Here is a 24,905-nt window from a genome sequence, read left to right on the forward strand (position 1 = left end):
ATAACAAAGAGTGAAAAATTTAAGGGGGTCTGAATACTTTCCGTACCCACTGTATATATATATATATATATATATATATATACACATACATACATACATACACACACACACAAATAGTTTGAGACCCTTCTTTACATTAAAAATCTCAATGACCATATCACTCCAGCTGTAGCTCATTCACACCAAAGTCCTGAACGCTTCACCCTGAGCTCTGTATAAGTCTCATTTTAGTACAAGAGAGATTCAGAACATTTCTATGAGATTAAATAAAGACCTGTTAAAATGAATGAATGGATGATGAATGAAATTCATCATTCATTCATTCATATGCAGGCATAATCCTGTTAAAATGCATAGCTCCATAAGTCATAGAAAGTTGAAAAGATTAAAACATGCCTCACTTTTGACTCATCCATCTCTTTGTGTTTTGAGGAAGGAAAAGAGAAATAACGTAGGTCAGGTGAGCTGGCCAAGACACGCTTAACATTTAAACGTTAGATTGTACAACTAAGCACTTGATTCATTTTGTATAAACCATGTTTGAAAATGGCGTGAGATGGAGTTTGTGACTCAGTAACTGGTTTATTCCTCGTTTATCATGACACACGGAAATGGCTAAAGGGTGAATATATTCGGTGAAAAGACTCAATCCTGCATATGCTATGACAACACGCTGATGACTCATTTCCAGCAAATGTGTCTCACGGACACTTACATATTTCTCCTTGTTCACCTCTGGGAAAGAAAAGAGCAATAAGTGAAAGAGAGAGAGAGAGAGAGAGAGAGAGAGAGAGAGAGAGAGACAGAACTGAAATTAAAGCCTTCCATCTTCTTGTTTACCCTGAAGAGTTAACTAAAATTTGCACAACATTTCCCAATCTATGCTGATCACATCAGGTTTCCAGGAAGAACGGAGATGAAGGGTCCTATATTATTCTGTAGTGTCAATTTACACCGCTTTCTTTGAAAGCTCAGGAAGGGCCGTTACAAGTGCCTTGTTCCTGGGCGAGGCTGGCAATAGCTGTTATGCACAAGACTTTTTAAAGAGTAATGCTTCATTATTACCTAGTAAATCCCTCTATCTGAGCAACAGGCTGCATAGGGACACAGAACCTCATGAATGTTATTTGAGGCTGAAAGGGCAGCGTTGCTATTGGCTGCTAGGGACTGTGGTGATTAAAAAGGCCTGTTATTGGAAAATTAGCATGAGGAACATTTCAATTATTGGTTAAGAATCTGAAGGCATTGGGTCTCTAACATTAAGGCTGCAGGTTCAAATCTGACCGTGTAACTGTAGAATCATATGAGAGCCTTTGATGTCAACCTAGTTCTGATTAAATATACATTTCAGTTTATATGATGTTTTCTGTGCATTTGACACCCTCATGTGAGTAAATGATGACCGAATTTTAATTTTTGAAAATCTAAAAAAAGATGTTTACTAGAGCTACTGCACAACACTGGGAAAAAAAAAACAATAAGTCAAATTTACTTAATTTTTCTTTTGCAAGTTTTTGCACACAGTTTATGCAAATAGCAAAGGAAACAAGTACATTTAAGGTGGCCAGTTTGAGCTTGACAAGTAATTTCTACTTAATTATTTTAAGTTTACTCTGCAATACTCGAGTACATTTCACTCAGTCATGGTTTGTAAACTTTACTCAAACAATGTAATACTGGAAAACAATATGCTATTAAAGCATGTGGTTCACTTACAAACATGCAAGTAATCAGGTAGACAGCTTGATATCCTTATTAAGATAATATGTCTACTCAATATAGTTATTACCAAAATGAACACAGATCTCAATACTAGGTACACAATACACAATGGTAACAATCAGTTGATACTGTTTTAGTATGAATTTTGAGAAGAAAATGAACTCTACATGTCACAAAACAGCAACTGACTTAAAGAATCCTTGTAAACATAAACAATTCCAAGTAAAATATACTTGCGTTAAAGAACAAACTTTAATTTCTAAAAGCTTAAATTGAGTACTACTATAGAATTGACTCTTTTTTTTTATTCTTGCCTGAACTAAATTATTTATTGTAGAAATTACATTTGTTTTTCCGTATTGTATGTTTTCGTTTTTTATCAGTGAATGCCAAAATGAAAAATAAAACAAAAAGGCGATGCAAAATTTTTTATCTGACAAAATCCCATGACAAAATATTGCAGTATTTCATTAAAAAACATACAGTGAGGTCAAGTCAAGTGGATTTATCATGAATTGTACTTGAATGGAAAAACATGATTTGACTTGGAAATGATCGTAACACATTAGATTAGATTTTGAATCCCATATATTCTATGTGTTCTCAGACTTTTGAACCCCACTGTATACAGCAGAATTAAGTTAGTTATTTTCCATTAACAATTTGAGGCAAACAGTGCAGCCAGTTGTAGTACTTGTTTACAGCTCTGTATACTTGCCAGTCTCTTGCGACACGTTGAGACGCATCGTGATTTTGTTCCTTGAATTTTCATCTCAATGTCTCAATGCCAGAAATATGTTGTTGCATGGAGCTTTGGAGTTGAATGAGACACTAAATCCCAAGTTACTCAAAAACAACAATTGACTGCTGTGAATAAAAAGCTTCCACTAAACACTAATTGAATAGCTAGATACTATAAGGAAGCGTTATCCCTGTTCTGAATGCAAAAGAGGTAGCAGGTTTGTCAATGGCTATTACAGGGATCGTTCAGCCAAAATGATTGTGTTCCAAAGAAGTAAGTAAGTCCTACAGGTTTGCAACAACATGAGTGAGATTAAATGAAAGTTTTTCAGTTGAAAATAAAATGAGATTTTGTGTAAAATATCCAGTAAACAAATTAATTAATCAACAAAGAGAAAAAAAGTCACTCACTGTTTTACCGAAGAAACGGCCTAAAAAAAATTAGAGTAGCAGAATGGAGAGTGAACTCCAGCTAACTGAAGTATAGACTTTAAGGACTGCCTTAATTCCAAAACTGTGATGTGGGCCTCAGCAAACTCGGAAGGAGAAAGCGAAAGATCAATTTTCATCAGCACTCCAACAAGTTTGCTCTTCAACCAGTAATCAATAGTGGGCTAATTAGTGTCTCTACAGTGATATTAAAGCATGACCAGCAGCTTAAACAACTGTTTAACCATGCTGTCAAATCCTGTGAGCTGCACCAAATGAATCTGAATGTTTTATGGCAACGCTAGATTGACGGCTTCAAGGTGTACCAGAGCGGCCGGTGTGGCTGTCAGGGTCAGTGAGGGTGCGAGTTACTGGATCTAAGCCACATTTATGCTGATGCTCATTATGATTCAAACTGGTCTGATATGTAGAAAGCTGATCTGTGCATTGGGATCGAGGGACACTTTCCTTAGGGAATCTGGATAATCTTCTGTCACGCCAGCTGGGTTCATACTGATGAGAATATTAGACTGCCGTGACCTCGTCTCCTCTCTAATATGTTTCCCTAAATAGTGCGGATCCCCCGTTTTAACATGGAATAAAACCCCAATCAGAAGCTACAAAATTTGTGTAGGATTTACCTACTCGTGTAGGATTTGCTAGTAAATTTCACAAATAATTACAAAGAAACAGCAAGTAACACATTGAATTAAAATATTTGAAGTAGAAAGACCGAAATAGCATTTTCTTATAAAATGAATTTTAAATATCTTATTTTTTTTGCAATGTAAAGCAATGTGTTTATGCAAAGGATTGTGACTGGTGACTACAAGGATACACCGCAAGCAAGGCGGAGGAGACAGGTTCTGCCACTCATCTGCCTCCAAAAGCAAGGGCAGAGAGGCATTATGGGGCTTTAGTTGCTCATGTAAGGAAACAAAGAGCACATAAGAGGGAGAACTCCCATGATGCCCATTGTTATGGTGTCTAAACCCCACCCATTCCCCCATCATCAGCACTGATAAATACACACATATCATCCCTCCTCCTGCTCCATCAATCGCTTCCCTTGGCAACGGTAATGCTGGCAGCCCACCGCCGACCCCCAGGGACCCTCGGGAGTCAGAAGCTTCCAGATTGATTGGAATAAACATTGTTGTTGACTTGCTCTACTCTTCAAAGAAGATCAAACAACTGCCCTTAGTCACACCTGTTCTCCCGGTGTGACGCATGTGCTTGCCTTGTGCTACCGTCATCTTCTGAAGCGACTATCTATCTCGTCGCCAGCGTAGGGCTTTGGAAACAGCGCCGGCAAAAATAAAGCAGCCGATAAATATAATATCAAAAAGCATCGAGCTGCCGCAATGTGGTGCGTGTGACGCGTGCGTTTGGAGAAGTGTGTTGGTGGGGGTGCGGTGAAGGGCACGAAAAGGGAGGGAGCGAGTGTGAGAAACAAATCAAAGGATACAAGGAGGGGGGAGTCTGGGGTAGGAGAGGATGGGAGTGTGAGTCCAAATACGAATTAAGGAAAGGGGCTAAAAAGCGCACGGAACCCCACATGCAGCTTTTTCGCTAGCGCTTCCTCTCTCGCTTTGTTTTTTATTAATAAGAGCCCTGTCAGTTGCAAGGGATGTGTTGCTGACGGACACTCAGACAGTGAGAAACGAGTGGGGTGGGGGGGGGTGGGAGGACGGCAGAGATTTCGGATTAGAAAACGCCATCTTTTCTCCCCTTCTCCTTTTCCAGGACAAATAGGTCCCATAGGGAGAGTTTGCATTAATATCGCTTTTCTCTCTCCTCTCCACCCTCGAGTGTAGGGAATTAATGAGGGGGGTACCTGCTACGATGCTGGCCAGTTGCAAGGTCCGGCCGATGGGGTAGACGCTGCGTGCCTGTGTGATGGCCGCCGCAATTTTCCTGGTGTGCCGCTCCTCCCCGTACGCGGCCAGCACGGACGCAAGCGCCTGTTGATCCAAGGCATTGACCACGTCAGCCGCGCAGGGCATGTCGGGGTACCTACGCACAAAGGAGCCCAATTAAGCAGCTTGACGTCACAAGTTCCTGGCTGACAGAAGCCAAGCCTGACAGCTCTAAGACACCAGTGAAAACCCCTCCCACTCTGGGAGATGTGGGCTCGAGAGCTATAAAAAGAGAGAGAGAGCGTGTGTGTACATGAGAGAGAACAGGAGGGAGAAACGGTTAGCGACAAATATAAAAATATCAAATCATGAACTGAATTATGCATTCGCTTTTTCTTTCTTTAGGAAAATGTGTGCGCACACTCCAGGAAGAACAAAGATATACCAGGATAAATGAGGCAAAAGTTAAACACCTACATAAAGAGGAAATATATTAGCTTACTAATTCGAATAAAACTTAATATTTCATGTAGTGAGTTTCAGTCGGCAGCTGTTCAGTACACTTACACATGTGATTCATATACTCCCAGTGATTCATATATTCCCTAAACATCTTGACTCACACGTACGAATCTCTATATTTAGACATATGCAGTTATTTAGGTTTGATACCTTTGATTCTGACTGGCACATTTCTTTGCCTCTGTACTGATGGACAGCGAGGGAAGCAAAGAATAATTGAGCGCTCAGGCACTGACTGATACTGGAACATGCATGCGCAGAAGCAGCTTCAGTCATTTGTCACCTGGAGTCAACTTAATTAACCTTTCATCATAAAACCCTTCTTTTGGAATCGGCGTCGTTCTGGATCTCACATTATCCTTGAACGATTCTTCTCTTATTTAGTTTGTCATTTACAGTATGTGGGCACGGAATGAGTAACTCCAACAGATAGACATGCTGATTAATTGAAAGTATGCTCTATTCTTCTCGAAGGCCAGCCCGAGTCGGCTGACTGCGTCATGCCATCGTAAACTTTAATTCTCGCACTGGTTTTTGTGATGGAACGAGGATAAGGCGTATTCAGATACCGTGGGCAGGACCTGCACTATATCTCGCCTTTTCTCTTTTTCCTTTGGGTCTCTCTCTCCCTCCTTCTTTTTTTTGCAAACCATTTCATCTCGCCCCCAGAAAAAAAGTTCAGAGTCAGTTACGGTGGGTGGGATTTCCACCTCATTATCACAGTGAAAACTTTGACAAAACTTCCTAATAAGAGAGGAAGGCCTCTCGCTCTTCTTCAAATCAGAGGGAAGCAGTGGTTTGCATGAGAGGCGTAGGAGACTTAGAGATGATGCCGATGATAAAACACCACTCTAGGTGTTTCCCAGCCCTGGCACAGGAATACCCTGTCTTCCTACTCAAACACACCTGATTCAACTCCTCTGCTCGTTAGTAGAGACTCCATGACCTGAAATGCATGCGTCAGGAAAAAACACCCTAAAAAAATTAGTATTGTTGGCGGTACTCCAGACCCAGGGTTATGAAACACTGCTCTAGGTGACTAGTTTCTTTATAAGTGAAAGGGTATGAAGGCTTTATTAAAGACAGCAATCAGGTCAAATTGTTGACATGTGCTTCAAATAGCCCAAATAGTACCGCACCACAGATTATAACAATATTATTAGTTATATACAAAAAAATGGTTATTTAATACAGGGGTTTTCAAACCTGTCCCGGAGGCCCCCGCAGCACTACACATTTTCTGTCTCACTTATCTGTCACACCCAGTTCAGAAAATTAATTGACATAATTCTTAGAGCCAATATAGATTTTTTTTTTATTGTTTTTATTATATTTTGTCATATGGGTAAACGTCATATGTAAAATGTGACTTATGCTTTTCAATTTTGAGAATGGAAAAATACTTAAACATCTGCTGCTTTAATAGAACTATCACTCAACATTTAACCAGAAAATTTAACCAGAATATAATTGGCTCATATGGTGTTTTTAGCGGGGGTTTTTTATTTTAGTTTTTTATAAAAAGATGTTGCACTTTCGTTGTATGGAAAAGAGCTGCATAACCTTAAAAGTTTTCCTTCTTTGGCAAACTATTCCTTTAAAATGTAACCATTTAGTACGATTTCACTGTTTTACTCCTGCGGCTTAATCAAATACTGTTGAAAGACAAGTAAGATATTAATCTATTAATGTAGAATACACATTGTGAAATGGGTCCTGGACTTTGTGACACCCTGCCAATGTCTAAACCTAAACTTTATCACCCTAAAGGGGTGATCACACAACACTTTTCTTTCCATTCACTTCCATTTCAATGCTTGCGAATGCTGAGATAGGAAACGCAAGCTCATGTGAAGAGGATTTGTATTTTGCTGCATTTCAAAGTTCACATTTTCAGATTGAAAACCACAGTTTTAAAGGGATAGCTCACCCAAAAATGAAAATTCTCACCTGCGTTCATTTTCAGAACACAAATTAAGATATTTTTGATGAAATCCGAGAGCTTTCTGAACTCAACACAACTACAACATTCAAGGCCCAGAAAGGTAGTAAGGACATGGTTAAATTAGAAACGTAAAGAGAAAACAAAAAAATAAAACCAAAGAGAAGAAATTGCTGAATAAAGACGTTATTTTTGTTTTCCTTGCGCATAAAAAATATTCTCATAGCTTCATAAAATTGAAAAGGCTTCATAAAAGGTTGAACCACTGACGTCACATGGACTATTTTATCAATGTCCTTACTAAATTGTGACCCTGGACCACAAAAACGGTCTTAAGTAGCACGGATATATTTGAAGCAATAGCCAAAAATACATTGTATGGGTCAAAATTATCAATTTTTCTTTTATGCCAAAAATAATTAGGATATTAAGTAAAGATTATGTTCCATGAAGATATTTTGTAAAATTCCTACCGTAAATATATCAAACCTTAATTTTTGATTAGTAATATGCATTGCTCAGAACTTCATTTGGACAACTTTAAAGGTGATTTTCTCCCCCTCAGATTCCAGATTTTCTAATTATTGTATCTCGGCCAAATATTGTCCTATCCTAACAAACCATACATCAATGGAAAGCTTATTTATTCAGCTTTCGGGTGATGTATAAATCTAAATGTCAAAAAATTGACCCTTATGACTGGGTTTTGTGGTCCAGGGTCACAATTAGTTGCGTTCCTGTCTATGCAGGGTCAGAGAGCTCTGATTTCGTCAAAAATATCTTAATTTGTGTTCCGAAGATGAACGAAGGTCTTACGGGTTTGGAACGACATAAGGGCGAGTAATTAATGACAGAATTTTCATTTTTGGGTGAACTATCTGTTTAAGAAATACTGTGACCTGAGCTTTGGGGCGAGGCGGGGAGGGGGGGGGCAACTATCTTAACGCTAACATTCCATGTGTCCCTCAAAGCTCTGTCTGTGAATCAGCGGGCTCTTCAGAGCTTAGTCATCTTTTTATTGTATTAAGCTGTAATTAGGTTATGCCTTACACCTGTTCAGAATTAGTTTTTGAATAGCTATAATAGAGAAGCATGGAGACTCTGTAGATGTAATCAATAAACGAGTGAGCCAAGAATAATAACTGTGGCCATCAGTGTATATCGAGAGTGAATCAGGCATTACTAATAGCACAAATGATTCTTGAAACATTCATGACAATGAGTGCTTCTGCTAAACCGAGGTAATAGTCGAACCTGTCTCCATCCATCCTCATGTCCAGTGGTCCATCCTTGCTGAGGGAGAAGCCCCTCTCTGCTGAATCCATCTGCATGGAGGAGCATCCAGCGTCCAGAAGGGCAGCATCCACACCTCCTGGACCCAAACCCAGTGCTGGGAGCAGGTTATTCAGCTCACTGAACCTCCCTAGTACTGGCTTCACCTGGCCCCTTAACAAAAGAGAGAATAGAAAATAAGATAACGTTGTCTTAGCTGAACAGAAGTATGACCTTTTTCGAAAAATAAAACAAAATTAAAAAATGAAATAAAAATAGTTAGTCAAGGTTAATTTTCCACTCTCTTTCTCTGACACTAAATAAACAGATCAACTTTTGCTTTTGTACCTTCAGGATTCACAGGCGTCTTCACATGTGAAATGAGTAACAGTGCTTACGGGTTGCATTTGTGGTCAGGTCTAACATAAATGGTTGTGCTGCATCTTTTAGTAAGATTGTTTGCAAAGCCTGTATTCATTGTGACAAAAAAAATGTGCCTCACAATCTGTTAAGGTCAGACTAACATGGGGCTTGATCAGAGACCTTGTTAAAAATAAACATCAGCCACTCATTTCTAACGCTGGAAGCTAGACACAACAAAACCTTTGGTGAACTCTTATCATTAGTTACAAAATAGAAAAACAGCTTCTGGTGTTTAGAGTATCAGTATCCATCCCACTTCTGCTTTATAACTTCACATTGGGCCAAGCTATTAAAATACCAACTCAGTGGTGCACCGCAAATGCATGAGTGACTGTACTGGGGATAAGACACTATTACTGACTGATATATGGTGCAGTGTTGTTATAGTTGACTATACTTTTCATGAAACGAAACAAAGCAGAAATAAAATAAAATGGAAATATGAAATGGAAAAATAAAACTTAACGAAAATTAGAAACACCGCCTTGGCAACTAACGGAAATAAAAAGTGCAGAAAATGATTAAAAATGAAATCAAAATAAAGCTAAATTGAAAAAAAAAAAAACTATAATAATAATAAAAAAATCACATCACAAAAATTAAAACGGAATATATATATATATTTTTTTTTTTCGTTTTAATTTATATATAGCATAAAAAATGCAGTAAATGTGCAGCAAACAAAGCTTTGCAAAAAAAACTGAACATAAAAAAATAATTAACCAATAAATAAAAAAATAATAATAAACTGATGATAATACCGATCCATACAAAATTGAAAGTGTATTATTTTAAGAATCTGACTTAAAAAGGGCAACCAATAATAAATACAACTGTCGTGAGTATGCTTCCAATAATTAATAATTAATGGTATCATTTATTTTTCTTCACATTAAACACTTGATAGTTTAATAATAATTAATACATGCTGCTATATATTTGAACATTTTATTAAGGGCCAACATAATATGAAACCAATCAGCAGTCTTATATTATTCTATCATTTTTCTTATGTGTAAACTTTATAGTTATTATGGTATAATTATATAGTTTTATGGGTTTATAATAAATAAATATATATATATATATATATATATATATATATAAATAAATAAATGTGTGTTAAAGTTACACAGAACTGTAAAATAAAGTTGACACTCAAACCTTCTTTGTACATGGTAAGGTTAAGTTTTTGCTCTTATATAGTCAGTTTCCACACAGAAAGGAGCTGAACAAACAGTGGCAGGTGTTCTGCCTCTGTAGGGCTGGTTACCTAGGCACTGAGTTCTTAGCTGGTGTCCAAAGACTACTGCAGCTCATAAGCTGTACAGAGAAAGAGAGATAGACCAAATAATATACCCCACAGGGAAGGTAACAAAATATAATTTATTTATCACCTTGGAGACCAAAAGATGAGAGTTGTGAGAGAGTGCTGTCGCAGCTTAAACTTAATTGAAAAACAGACACACAAACACACAGAAACGTACAAAAATGCATGCGTGCGAAGGCTACGCGATTATTCGGTGATCACGGACACACATTTGCAGGGAAGTATGAATGTTAGAATATATGCGTATGACGTGGAGGTGTTGGTTTGACGTGAGTATTGATGATGGCTCTTTAATCCACAGTCATTCATATGGAACCGTGGGTGTTTTGTTTTCTTTTTCACTATTGCTTTAATTCACTGTCTTTGCTTTATCTGAAGAGGCTTCACAGTCATGAGTAACACAGGCACACTTACGTCGTGCCTCAGACCACACACACATTAAAGCTACATGAATACGGTTTAAAAAAAGATCAAGATGAAGCTGAAACAAGACATAAGCATTCAGGCATCATCTCAGTCCCTCCTGACTCTCTGCGTCTCCTCCTGAGTTCTTCTCCAGCACCGAAGAGCCATTCATTTTTCATGTGACCTTTAGACAGCCTGTGAGCTGAGAACAGCCCAGGTAGGCAACTATAAATCAGACAGCAGAGAAGCAAATGAGGCGAAGATCACTAGGGGTCCCATGCAGAGGCAGAGGTGGTTAATTTGGCCGCGTTGGCTTTGCAGTCATGCTAAACACGCGCATTCCCCGCCCTGACTCGTACTAAACTCCTTCCAGATTAACAAAAAGTGCAGAGGATGGGGGTGAGAAATCACCTCCTCCACCTCGAGGGTCATCAAAGGTCCTCTTCTGCACCCACTCACGCGGCCGGCCCAGGGCTTTACCCGTAGGACCCCGGGGTGCCAGCGTCCACACACCCACGGCCAGCTGAAAGATCAAGGGTGAGAGAGCTGCTGGGCTCTCGCCCCCGCTGCAAGGGCTTCCCTCAGTTCTCGGCGCTGCAGAAGGGGCTTTCTATCTCGCTCTCTTGCTTCTTCCCTCCTCCTCGTTCGCACAGTACCTTCATTAATTTGCTGGAAAATCTATAGTGAGGCATTCTCTTGCCCGCCCACACAAACACAAACTCTGCAAGAGCGGTAAGCCTCCGTCCCTCCCTCCTGGTCCATGGATCGGTGAATTTGGAGGGAGAAAGGGAGAGGTTGTGACAAGCAGAACGCTGCCTCTGCCATTGCTTCCCGTGTCAATACACAGTCAATTTAGGGCCTCAAATGTGCCAGACTTCACTGCAGTAGTTTATTTTCAACGTTAAGGGGTTTTCCTAATATCTAGATTAAGTATCCGGCTTATTTTGCAACACAAACTTAAGCTATTTTCTGTGAATGTGCAAGACTTCCGATTCCTTAAATGCTTAGAAGAAGAGCAAAGTGCAGTAAATGGTGAAACTGTTTGTGCTACAAACCAGTGTGTTTATGATTATGATAATAAATTTGAAATAATATGAAAAGTTTGTGATATCAAGCAGCATGATGGACTGTTTTTGTACAGCTAAAATAACTGCAAGCAGATGGCAGCAAGTTACAAATAGCCACACCCACTCGTGCGTTAAAAATAAAGTGGATATTGGTACCAAAACATAGCCTGAAAGCACAGGCAATATGATTCTGAGTGTAAAGTACAACCATTCTGATTGACCAACACTCAAGCTAATTAGGCTTAGGCTGAATTTTCACAGTATAGTCAAGGTTTCCATTGTTGTTTCTTGAGAGGCATATTATGCATGTTCGGTATGGGTTGGATGAAAGATTCTTATTCCTGAAAAGATATCACAATATTTAGCTAACTATTATACTTTATTTGCTGCAGGCATGTTCTGTACTTTATTAGACTGTTTGTATTTACTCTATAGAAGATCTATTCTTCAAAAGCGGGAAAAAATTTAACTAAATCCATGGATAAGATGGAGAAGGGAGAGTCGTTGAACAATGTTTAATTTTTGTTGTCCTTTTCACATGCAGAGTGAAAATGCAACAGCATGGCTTGACACTGACTGATCAATAACAGAGCAAAAACACTGATTAAATCCTGTGAGTCCCTCAGCCCCTTCCCTATCCCTTCGGTCTTCAAATGCCAAGCTTTTCCCTAAGCTACACAACACAACTAAATGCAATAGCCAAAAAAAAATAAACCATTCAACCGTGCAACAACAAAAAAAGAATAATAATGATAAACCCCCCGCTTTGTGTTGTGCCTAACAATGCCCCTTATCTGTTATAAATTCACTGTAAACCACGGCTTCTTGGGGCTTATTGCTTTATGCTACTCAAACAAAATCAAACAATATCAGATTAAAAAATGCCATAACACAATATCTAACACTAGCCTGCTCTATTCTATCCGTTTTCTTTTTATTATATTTAAAAAAAAACCTTGCTATGTGTACTGCGTTAAGCTAACTGAGACTTGTTATAGCACTTGTATATCATTGCTCTTTTGTTGATTTTGAGTGCTTCCATTGTCCTCATTTGTAAGTCGCTTTGGATAAAAGTGTCTGCTAAATGACTAAACGTAAATGTAAACACAATATGACAGAACAAGATAATGCCATGCAACCAACTGTATCTAAGTTAACAACATCAGATAAAACTATAAAATTCATACATGCCCCTCCAGAATCCGCAAGAAGGTCATCATTTTGTAAAAATAAGAGGTCAAATAATATTTGCTTGATATTTAAATTTGTCCAGATAAAATTTCCACAAATTTTAAAGTTTACCAAATTGTATTTGGTGTAATGAAATGTGTTTATGCGGTTTAAGGTTAAAAAAACACATCATTTCCCACATACTGTACATTATTGTTTCTCCTCTATGCCCCGCCTTTCTGAAACACATCGATTTTTACAAAACTCATCGGTCTGAAAAGCGAGGTGTGCTCTGATTGGCCAGCTATCCAGTGCGTTGTGATTGGCTGAATACCTCAAGCGTGTGACGGAAATGTTACGCCCCTTACCATACTGTGATGCCCTGCGTCCGGCCGGAGCGACAAGACAAAAACATTAAAACCCATTATAAATGAGGCATTTGTTGCATCCAATGGGGACGGATTATAATGACATATACTGTCTTTTTACGCATTGCATCACACCGCGTAAACATAAAACCATGTCTGCATTTGTGACAAACAACAAGCACTACTCCACACTGCTCAAGACTCGCGTTTGAATCGTCAGTGGCAAATTCTTTAAATATAAAGTATTTAAATATAGAGTCAGAACAGCCGGCATTGCAGTCTACTCTTCCAGGATCAGGAAACAATCCTCCATAAAGGAACGGCCGGCGGGCTAGAGTGAGCAGAGGCCGGCGGATTCAACGAAGGAACTGCCGGCGGGCTTGCGGCAACCACATGTGGCTACCCCGGGCTGGACTCTGCTTCGTCCACGGTGAAAGCTGATTCGGCGATCCACAGCACAAAGTTGATGTATTTCCTCAGGGACCAGCACAGATCAGCTCTAGGCATGACAAAGCGGATATCGTCCTCTTTTGGAAGGCCAAACAAAGTAGTTTCGCTTTCACAACGAAACACACAGCGCCTTCACGACATAGTGGTGGCAACAATACTACAGCGAGAATAAAAGTTATGCCTTCTTTCTTTGCGTGAACATTTGGGCGGCGTTATGCAAATCTTCCCACATCGTGACGTAGACATGTGGGGGCATGTTAGAACGAGCCGTTTTAGGTAGGCGTGGTTGAGAATATCTCTTTGGATTTGAGACTTTAGTCTTTGCAACTTTACAGATCTTCTTTATGCACCAAGAGTTTGTAACACAAAAAATTTAAATCGCATCATATGACCCCTTTAAAAGACTGCTTGACCTATGTGTAAATATCTGCTATAAATAAACATCTGCTTCTTCGGGGCAGTACTTTTTTTTTTTTTTTTTACACAAATGTTTAACATGTTAAATATTCACAATAGTCAATGAAATTGATTTCTGAGGACAGATTGTTTGTTGTGACACAGACTGCACTTTTCCTGCTCTTGGTTGAAAAAAATTATTTTCTTTTTAAATGCTGGGGTGCCAGACAGAGTTTCTGTCATTTAATCAAACCAAACTTAGTCAAGTCAGTCTAAGTCAAGAAACATACAAAGGTCTGTGTAACTAAATAGCCACATACCCTGAAATTTGTGAGTTAGGAAATCTAACCTTTTTTCATGGGAAAAAACCTTCAACATAAAAAAATAACATTGAACACAATAAATCACCTTTTGCAGTTTTCAGCAGTTTTCAGATCAATATATTCAAGGTTCAAAAGTTCATCAAATCAGACAAAACATAATAAATGCACAGAAAAGGAGAGCAAGCAGTTCATTAGAAATTGTCCATAGCATAAGCAAGGTAAGTCCAGCCAAGGAAAATAGATCAGTTCAAGCCCAAAACATTCCGTTCAGTTTCTGATATCATCATCAGCACAAATGAACTCCCAATAGTCAAAGTGGCACACACACAAAAAAAAAAGTAATACTAAAATTATCAGTCAACCGTCAACAGTATACACAGCCGCTGTATTTTACTCACAACCTCGTTTTCCAGGAAGTCCGATTCAACTCCGTGACTCTGTGACTCCTTAAGCGTTGAGGTTGATAGTTTTCAGACTCCCGATCCGTCAGTCCATGTCAAAATACCCACTTGCTCAACGGCATCCTTGCAGCGTCTAAACAACAACCTACTTGGCATCCAGCAAATCATCATCAGCACAAATGAACTCCCAATAGTCAAAGTGGCACACACACACAAAAAAGTAATACTAATATTATCAGTCAACCGTCAACAGTATACAGAACCGCTGTATTTTCCTCACAACCTCGTTTTCCAGGAAGTCCGATTCAACTCCGTGACTCTGTGACTCCTTAAGCGTTGAGGTTGATAGTTTTCAGACTCCCGATCCGTCAGTCCATGTCAAAATACACACTTGCTCAACGGCATCCTTGCAGCGTCTAAACAACAACCTACTTGGCATCCAGCAAATCATCATCAGCACAAATGAACTCCCAATAGTCAAAGTGGCACACACACACAAAAAAGTAATACTAATATTATCAGTCAACCGTCAACAGTATACACAGCCGCTGTATTTTCCTCACAACCTCGTTTTCCAGGAAGTCCGATTCAACTCTGTGACTCTGTGACTCCTTAAGCGTTGAGATTGATAGTTTTCAGACTCCCGATCCGTCAGTCCATGTCAAAATACACACTTGCTCAACGGTATCCTTGCAGCGTCTAAACAACAACCTACTTGGCATTTAGCAAAGTGTGATGAAGTGATTAGTAATCCAGCAAAGGTGAAGTTGTTGGATTGCTATAATTAGCCGTGTGTTAGGCTTCTGAGTTTTGAAGATCCACATCAAGGAAGAGTGGTCAGTAACGACAGTGAAGAACTTTCCTTCCAGGTAGTACCTCCATTTTTCAAGAGCCCATACCATGGCCAAACACTCCTGCTCAGTGGTGGTATAATTTCTTTCTGCCTGATTCAAGGTTTGACTGGCATATGCAAGGACTTCCTCTGTGCCCAGCCCAGTTTGCTGCACTAGGACTGCTCCCAAGTCTACCTCGCTTGCATCAGTATAGACGACAAAAGGAAAATTCAGATTAGGATGTCCAAGGACAGGTGGAGACACCAGGAGATGTTTAAGGGTGTTAAAGGAAGCTTGACACTGAAGTCCATAAGAATTTAGCACCTTTCCTTTTTAAGGCATTCAAAGGTTCAGCCACCTGAGAAAAATGGGGTACAAACCGGTGATATCAGCCGGCCATGCCTAGAAATCGCTGGACTTCTTTGATGTTCTTTGGCACAGGAAATTGAACAGCTCTGGTTTTTTCAGGATCTGCCTGAATTCCTTCAGCACACACAATATGGCCAAGAAACTTCAGAGATGTCCGGAAGAAGTGCGTTTTCTTCATGTTAACAGTCAGATGGGCCTCTTTCAATTTATCCAAAACAGCTTGGATATGCAAAAAGTGCTGTTCCACTGATGGAGAATAAATGAATATATCGTCCAGGTAGACAAAGCAGTTTTTTCTTTGCAACTCTCCCAGGACTCTCTCCATCAACCTTTGAAAGGTTGCTGGAGCATTTTTAAGGCTAAAAGCCATGACCTTAAAATGAAATAGCCCATGACTGCAAATTAAGGCAGTTTTATCTTGACTGTCCTACTCCATCTGAACTTGCCAGTATCCACTGTTAAGGTCCAGGGTGGAAAACACCACAGCACCATTTAAGGATTCTAGAATTTCTTGGATAGTAGGTAGTGGATAAGCATCTGATTGACATACTGAATTTAGCTTTCGGTAATCCACGCAGAAACGATAACCACCAGTTTTCTTTGGAATCAGGACTACAGGAGAGGCCCATGCTGAAGAGGAAGGCTCAATGACATCAATGAGCTGCTTGATAACCTTCTGTTTGGTTGGGGAGACACGATATGGCTTTTGTTTTATGGGTATGTCTTGAGTAACATAAATTTGGTGGGTCAAATCACTTGTTTTCCCAAGGACATCGGTGCAGACATCTGAATTCTGTTGAAGTTGTCTTAAAAAAACGTTCCTTTCCGCTTTCATCAAGCCAGGTGTTTTGACATGCCACATACAAAAGGTCTGATTCTTCCTTGATGGTACCCGGCGGAAGAGCAGAAAAGAGAGCTAAAGGTGAGGAATTATGCCAATCATGAACAAAAACTTTTTTCAGAAAGGAATAATTCTGATCAGGCTGAAACCAGTAGACATCATTCCTGATATCCATTTGCAAACCACTGAAGAAGAGGTAATCCAACCCCAGCACAACAGGGAAGGCCAGCATATTGGAGGCCAAAACAACCACAGGTAAAGTTACTGTTAATGTTTGTACAGCAAGTTGAACTTCACCCCATCCTAATGGCTGTCGGGCTCCTCCATCAGCCAAATAAATAGGACCCTTTGTCCAGGGTTTGAGTTGTTGAGTGTGATAACCCATGGTTAACCACAGTTTCTCATTTAGCAATGTATAGCAAGATCCTGTGTCGACCAAGGAATAACCTTTCCAAAAGTCGATACTTACGGGGACAATCAACTGTTGAGGAAGAGATGATGAAAAGGGATGGGTAGGTGAGTACACCGACTCCAGGTGAGCGACAGTGCTAATAGTAGGATGATTTACAGAGTTTCTTTTAACAGAATTTGAACTTTGCTGTCCTTTATAGTTTTTATTCTTACCAGAACCATTCTGAGGACATGAAACTGGATAATGAGAGCCTTTACACCGCCAACAGAAGGGGCTTTTAGAAACATCTGGTGCTGGAGCTGAAGCTGACAGTGGGGTACTCAGCTGAACAGAAGCAGGATTACTTACTCTGGGTTTCCAAGGTTTTTTCAGTTGTTCGTATTGTAGCTGGTTTTCCTTGTCTTTTTTCAGTTGTTGCCCTAGACGGACTAAACCATCTACAGTAGTAACCCCGTTACTGCGAAGTTGACTGGCCATCTGAGGATTAATGTTCTTCAGGTTGAACTTTATGACTTCCTCCTCTGTAATCCGAGGTGTCCAGCATTTGCATAAAGCTCTGTACATATAAGCAAAATCTCTTATACCTTCGTATAACCTAACCCTAACCCTTTCCTGCTGAACTCCCTCTGCTAGCTCATCCTCATAGTCTTCTGATAAGAAAGCCGCCAGGAACTTGGATTCAAACTCCTGCCATGTAGTGGTTTCAAGTCGAGCAACATCCCACCAGTCTCTAGCCGTTCCATGAAGCACATTCCTGAGAGTGGATATTTAAAGCTTCCATGTCCAAAGTTAATTGTTGAAGATGTTGCGTACACTGGTGCAAGTCATTCTGCAAGATTTTATTTGAACTTGACTCAGCAATAAAAGTGTTCATATGATGAGTACATTGCTCAGTTGCCTTTTGAATAAGATCCAAAGCAGCAGCCATTGGTTCCATGACAGCATTGAAATCCTTCAACACCTCTGAATGATGATTCTTTAGCCGCCAATGCAACATGTTATTGAACTCCTTCCTGAAGTGTTCAAACTGATTACTCATGAGCTGTTTAATTTCCGTTGTTTGTTTAGTGGATGCAGCATTCACATTCATAGTGAAAGTGTCTACAACCTGCTTTAACTCTCCCGTCTCCATTAAAACAGTGTCTTTCAAACTCTGGTATTGTGATTGAATCATTTCGCTCAATTGCTGAAGTGTCAAAGTGTCCCCAAATTCAGCATCTCCAAATGTGGATTGATAAACTGGTGATAATGGAGGTCTGAGATAAAAGCTTCCTGTTAAGTCCATATCCAGCAAAGTATCATGAGTTGTAAAAGCCTGGCATCCTCCTTCCAGCGAGTTGGGTAAAAGTGTTTGAATCCCATCCTGATCAGAAGCCATCAAGTTCACAAGATCATCTTTCGAGGCTTTGTTAATGGGTTGATTGCTATCTCCCTCCATATCATGACATGACTTATTTTGAATTGCAGCCATGTTGTCTGAAGGATTGTTTATTACATTTCAATGATATTAACTAATGAAGTAAAGTTTGATTTGAGGGTGCTTTCCTTCTCACAACTTCTCGTCCCATCTGGGGTGCCATTTTTTATGTAACGTTTCCTGCTCTTGGTCGAAAAAAGTATTTTCTTTTTAAATGCTGGGGTGCCAGACAGAGTTTCTGTCATTTAACCAAACCAAAGTTAGTCAAGTCAGTCTAAGTCAAGAAACATACAAAGGCCTGTGTAACTAAATAGCCACATACCCTAAAATTTGTGAGTTAGGAAAACCTTAAATTTTACAAATGGGAAAAAAACCTTCAACATAAAAAAATAACACTGAACACAATAAATCACCTTTTGCAGTTTTCAGATCAATATATTCAAGGTTCAAAAGTTCATCAAATCAGACAAAACATAATAAATGCACAGAAAAGGAGAGCAAGCAGTTCATTAGAAATTGTCCATAGCATAAGCAAGGTAAGTCCAGCCAAGGAAAATAGATCAGTTCAAGCCCAAAACATTCTGTTCAGTTTCTGATATCATCATCAGCACAAATGAACTCCCAATAGTCAAAGTGGCACACACACACACACACACACACACAAAAAAAGAAAAGTAATACTAATATTATCAGTCAACTGTCAACAGTATCCACAGCCGCTGTATTTTACTCACAACCTCGTTTTCCAGGAAGTCCGATTCAACTCTGTGACTCCTTAAGCGTTGAGATTGATAGTTTTCAGACTCCCGATCCGTCAGTCCATGTCAAAATACACACTTGCTCAACGGCATCCTTGCAGCATCTAAACAACAACCTACTTGGCATCCAGCAAAGTGTGATGAAGTGATTAGTAATCCAGCAAAGGTGAAGTTGTTGGATCGCTATAATCGCCGACGGACTTAACTTTTCAACACAGTAAAACAACAGAAACGCCGCGTGAATCTTCAGAGGGAGCTTCACAAGTTACTGCTTGCCGCTTGGCCACCGCCATCTTACCAAAACGGACATCATCAAATAATAAAGGTACATCCGAGGGCGGAACTCGTACCGTAACCACCCAGATGACTGGAACTACAGAAATATTTACTAATGCTACATGCATTTAGTGTTCTGATTGGGTTGACGTGAATGATGAGAATGAATGACGATTAATACTCACGGTTAACATATTACTGATGATGAAAGATATTTCTAATATTGAACGAGTAATGGATTCAAAAGAATTGAATAGATGCTAATTTATTTATTTTTGTGATGACATCGTCACACACTGGCCAGTGTTAATGACAAATCAGCAGGCAAGATGTCAAATGTTATTGTATAGAATGACAGATAAATGATTTGATGTGTGGAGGCTGTTCACATTCACATGCACTTATGAAAAGACAGGTTAATTTGAAAATGTATTTGTAGACCGTAAATTCTTTTCTTTTTCTTTTCAACAGTTAATCAAACATATTGCAATGGCCAAGAATCCTCAGTAACAACAGGCTAAAGTTTCATACTTAGGCCTTGCATCCATATAAAAAGCTGATGGTGCAATTGAGAGAAACTTTGCCGAACTGAAGGAGACATAACTCTGTGCATGACAATATGACAATAATGCCTAGCAACCTAGCCTGAGTGGGAGGTGCTATCTCTGCGTGTCATTAGGTGTGGAAGAGTGTACCGCTTCGTGGTGGCTGATTTGTCAAGTGCTGCATGAAAAAAAAGGTTCAAACCTAATGGGTGCACAAACCAGAGATGGTGAAGATGGGCTAAATCCACCCGACCAGTTTCGAAATAATAATTTTCAACATAGTTATAAAAAGATGGCCTAGTTAAAGCCTTGTGCAACTACAGTATTGTGAACTCCTTCACTGAGGTAAAGTCATTATAATGCACAACCTCTTAGTTCTGTCTTTAAAATCTTGGATGAGCCATGTTTTTGAGGCCATGCAATATAAACAATATACACACATCAGTCAAGCTTAAAATGATTGTGTCAAGTCGTTACAAACCATTACATAACTGAGTTACATTACTCTCTGAAATAACCGTTTATTGATTGCTTAAAGGGATAGTTCACCCAAAAATGAAAATTCTGTAATTTTCTCACCCTTAATTACTCACCCTCATGTCGTTCCAAACCCACACACGTCTCTCATGAAAGCGCGGCGGAGACTGACACGGAACAGAAGAAATTGTTGAATAAAGTTATTTTTGTTTTCTTTGCGCACAAAAAGTATTCTCGTAGCTTCGTAACATTATGTTTGAACCACTGATGTCACATGGACTATTCATTGATGTCCTTACTACCTTTCTGGGCCTTGAACATTTCAGTTGTGTTGTTGTCTATGCAGGGTCAGAAAGCTCTCGGATTTCATCAAACATATCTTAATTTGTGTTCTGAAGATGAACAAAGGTTTTATGGGTTTGGAATGATATGAGATGATGTAATTAATGAATTTTCATTTTTGGGTGAACAAACCCTTTAACTGATAATAAATAATTAAAGCAAACTACACAGTGTTTCTTTTGATTTTGTCTGCTTCACTGGATGGTATAAAATAGTAGGTATCAGAGACTGTAAATAATAGAGCCCACTTGTTCTAACTTGTTCTAGGTCGTTGGTCTAGCTCACACAAAATGTTACGTGTACCTAGAGACCCTCAAAAAAACTAATCAAAATATATTGTCCTATTGTTTCATTGTTTTACAGATATAAAGTTTTTTCTTCAACTTGAGTCAATTTTATGTCTCAGGGGGTTGACTTATTACAACTAACAGATTTTAAATAAAGGGAGAGAATTTATTCTTGATTTTGTATTATTTGTAATATAAAAATCACATTCAGCTATCTTGGAAACTTTTCACTATGCTGTCATAATTTATTTTTGATATCTTTCAATTGCCTTATGTACAGATTTATTGTTTTATCTTTGTCCTAGACACAGACTTAAACAACCTAAGCAAAGAGTGAAATGAACCCCAGCTAAAACAGTAAATAAACCCTAACTATCAGACAGTTGTGGCATTTTTACCAAAATGAACAATTCTGCCCCATGTACGTAAAACGTAATACTGTTACCAATCACTTGTAAACAATATTTGTACTGAGCATAATTCCAATCAAGCTGTGATTGTGTCAAATGCAAAAAGTTATATCTGATTTATGATGCATGATAGCTATAAAACTAGACTTAGCAAATACTTAATTTTGACAATGCATACATTCTGATCCAATGTGGTGGAAATGACACAGTGGTGAATATTTCTTGACATTTTTAACCTTGTAAGGGGTGTGAAAAAAAAAGTTTATTTCCAAAAGTTCACAAGGTCAGAAATGCCAATAGTTGAAAAAACACCCGTAAGCCAATGAATCATTAATTAAGTCCAAACTTGGTAAACAGAGAACAGGTAAATTTCATCCATTTACAGTGCTGGAGTGATATAACTTCTTCGAAATCCTAAATACTTATGCAAAAGTAAGGAAGTATATATTCTTTTTTCACATTTGCCAATTATGGTCATTTTCTCCCCTTTTCCAATCTTCTTGGACCCCAATTATTGCTGTTTATGGCCATATTTAAAAATGTAATTATTTAACGAACATTAAATGTGTTCCATCTTATCAAATTACAGTACCATTGCCGCCATTTTTACAAAAGCTTGCTCTGAGCTAAAGCTGGTTCAGCACATTCATTACCTCTGCCTACATACAGTAATCCTCTCTCTTTCTCTCTGACTTCCTGTTATTCAGCACTCTTACTCGTCTCTTTTGCCTCCTAAAGCACTGTGGGGGTTTCCTAAGCTTCTCTGTGGCTCGACAACCCACAGAATGATTTGTGAATATGCAAAACACTTACATAACTATTTTAAATTATTAACATCTTTATGTGGTTTAAACAGAGCATCAGAGATAGCAATGACTTATGTAAGATCTTATATTATAAAAAAAAGACATGCTTCATAGGTGTGTAGATATGTGTGAGCGTGCTCCAAGTATGGCTTCATAATTGCTAAGAAACCGATCTATTTATAGTTTAGCAACCCACAATACTGACATCATCTAAACTTAAAAGGATAAGGCAAAAAATATAAGTTAACTGGCACACTCTGTTTCATAACAATAGAGGTGGCCTCAGTTCCTTTAACTTCAGACTAAAAAATGATTTAATGAAAAATGATGACAAAACCACCTAATTATATACTAGTGCCAGGGACACTCAGACTCTCAAGGCTCTGTTATTTAAGTAGGACAGGTAAACTGTCTGTTTCTGTGCAAACATGAGAGTCGACATGAAAGGGACTATAAAATTAAGCACAGGCTACTGATAAACACTTGCCCAGCATTTCATCCCAGAAGTAGCTGTAAATGATGGGTAATTCCCCATGACGTAGTACTACGTAGACCAGTTACAAAGCCAGTAAGATGCGCAATACCAGTTTCTTTTCTATGCAATACGAAAAGCCAGTAAAATCTTTGTAATTTCTGTTGTAAAAACAGGTAACTGTTTTCTATTAAATTATAAATATTTTACCACTTAATATTCAACCTAATAAAACTATCATAATTGGGTAAAAAAAAAAAAAAAAAATTCAAAAAAAAAAAAAAAAAAACTTTGTGCCTGGAAAAAAGTAAAAAATTTTTCCACTTAATAATCAACCAAATAAAACTATCATAATTGGGTAAAAAAAAAAAAAAAAAATTCACAAAAAAAAAATGGTTAATAAGTTTAAAAAGACAAAGTGGGACTTCTTTGTTTGTCATTTCAGTAACTGAAAAATGATTAATTATTTATTAGCGTTAACTTTTATGCAAGACTGGTATTTAGATCAATTCCTAGCTAAGGTCACATTGTCCTTCTATTTTTACTCTTGTTTTTTTTCTGACTGTCTGTGAATTTTGTATTCTATATTAAAATAAGTGGAGGGAGAGATACTTTTTCCTACTAATCTTCCATTTCCTACTATCACTTATTTTTAGCCAATAATTATTAGATACACCTTTTTTTCCATTATGTATATATATATATATATATATATATATATATATATATACTGTATATATATATCAATACTGTTATGTGAGGACTGATACTTGACAAGCTTTGAAGTATCTGTATTTTCAGATCAATCTGCCCAATAAACAGTAGCTCTGGATGGATGGATAAATGGATAGATGCAGAAACTTGCTCACAACTTAACTAAATAAGCAAACAGCAGCAATTTCCCACTGGCACGAAGAAGCCTGACTTGTGACCTTATCATATGTATCATATGAGTCCACAATGTCATGTTCCGATTTATTTCTTTTCTTGAGCATATGGCACAAGAGAGCACTGACAGATTAATGATGTGTGCAGAATGTGGATGTGACAGAATCTGTGGTGAGGACGTGCTTAGACTCTGGCTGGATTACTGGTCATTAAAAATAGCACATATGGCTAAAAACAGAAGCTGAGACCATCTTTTGGAGATTAAAGCATAACCAGTAATACAAATTTAAAGTGAAGTCTATGCAAGTACAGGAAGAAAGAGTCCACTGTGGCCTGACATACCCAAACAAATCAAGCCTGAAATATTTCCCAGCACCGAGCTGCCTGACTCCTGTATCTACGTCACTGAGGTCCAAGATAAGATGTTGATCGACTGCATTCAGCAGGGGAGCAGAAATGAAAATGTACAGGGAAAGAAGGCAGTCAGTCACACAGACAGTCAAGGTCCAAAACCTATCAAGTACAGTATGTGTGTTTGGTTTGGTGAGTGGTGAATCAAGGCCACATGAAGAAAGAGACATTTCAAGAGACAAGCAATCTGCGATGAAAAAATATGATTGTCTCTCCTCAAATGCAAAAAAACATCACTCCTTTCTTTTATTAAACAATCTCTGGTTTTTTGTATGTGGTGAAGTGGGAAACTGTTTCTTCAATGGGTAGTCAGTCACCCAGAGAAAGACTTTATTAGCAAACTTGGCAAACATGATAAATCAAATAGCTTGTTTAAGCACTAATGCATGCTGTAAATTATTGCCAGACACAGTTAACTCATTTTAAATGGCTTAAATGTGTTAATTTTAAATGTGTTCAAGTTCTTAAAAACAAATATCAAGGATATCACATGTTCATGACACTGTTATGTGTTTCACTCACGTGAGCTGAAACACGGTGC

The 24,905-nt window shown here is 38.5% G+C and overlaps 1 protein-coding gene across 3 annotated transcripts in view; it reads right to left on the reverse strand.

The window, feature by feature from the left end:
- Positions 1 to 24,905, reverse strand: part of mettl15 (methyltransferase 15, mitochondrial 12S rRNA N4-cytidine) — a 69,897-nt gene that overhangs the window by 5,161 nt on the left and 39,831 nt on the right. For all 3 annotated transcript variants that reach the window (XM_016237554.1, XM_016237553.1, XM_016237555.1), the window contains exons 4-5: positions 8,470 to 8,661; positions 4,730 to 4,908 (exon numbers count right to left, since the gene is read on the reverse strand). In XM_016237554.1, coding sequence (XP_016093040.1) covers positions 4,730 to 4,908; positions 8,470 to 8,661 — 371 coding nt within the window. The remainder of the gene's footprint in view (positions 1 to 4,729; positions 4,909 to 8,469; positions 8,662 to 24,905) is intronic.

The sequence above is a fragment of the Sinocyclocheilus grahami genome, unplaced genomic scaffold (genome assembly GCF_001515645.1).
Source record: "Sinocyclocheilus grahami isolate Dianchi unplaced genomic scaffold, SAMN03320097.WGS_v1.1 scaffold518.1, whole genome shotgun sequence".
NCBI classification, from domain to species: Eukaryota; Metazoa; Chordata; class Actinopteri; order Cypriniformes; family Cyprinidae; genus Sinocyclocheilus; species Sinocyclocheilus grahami.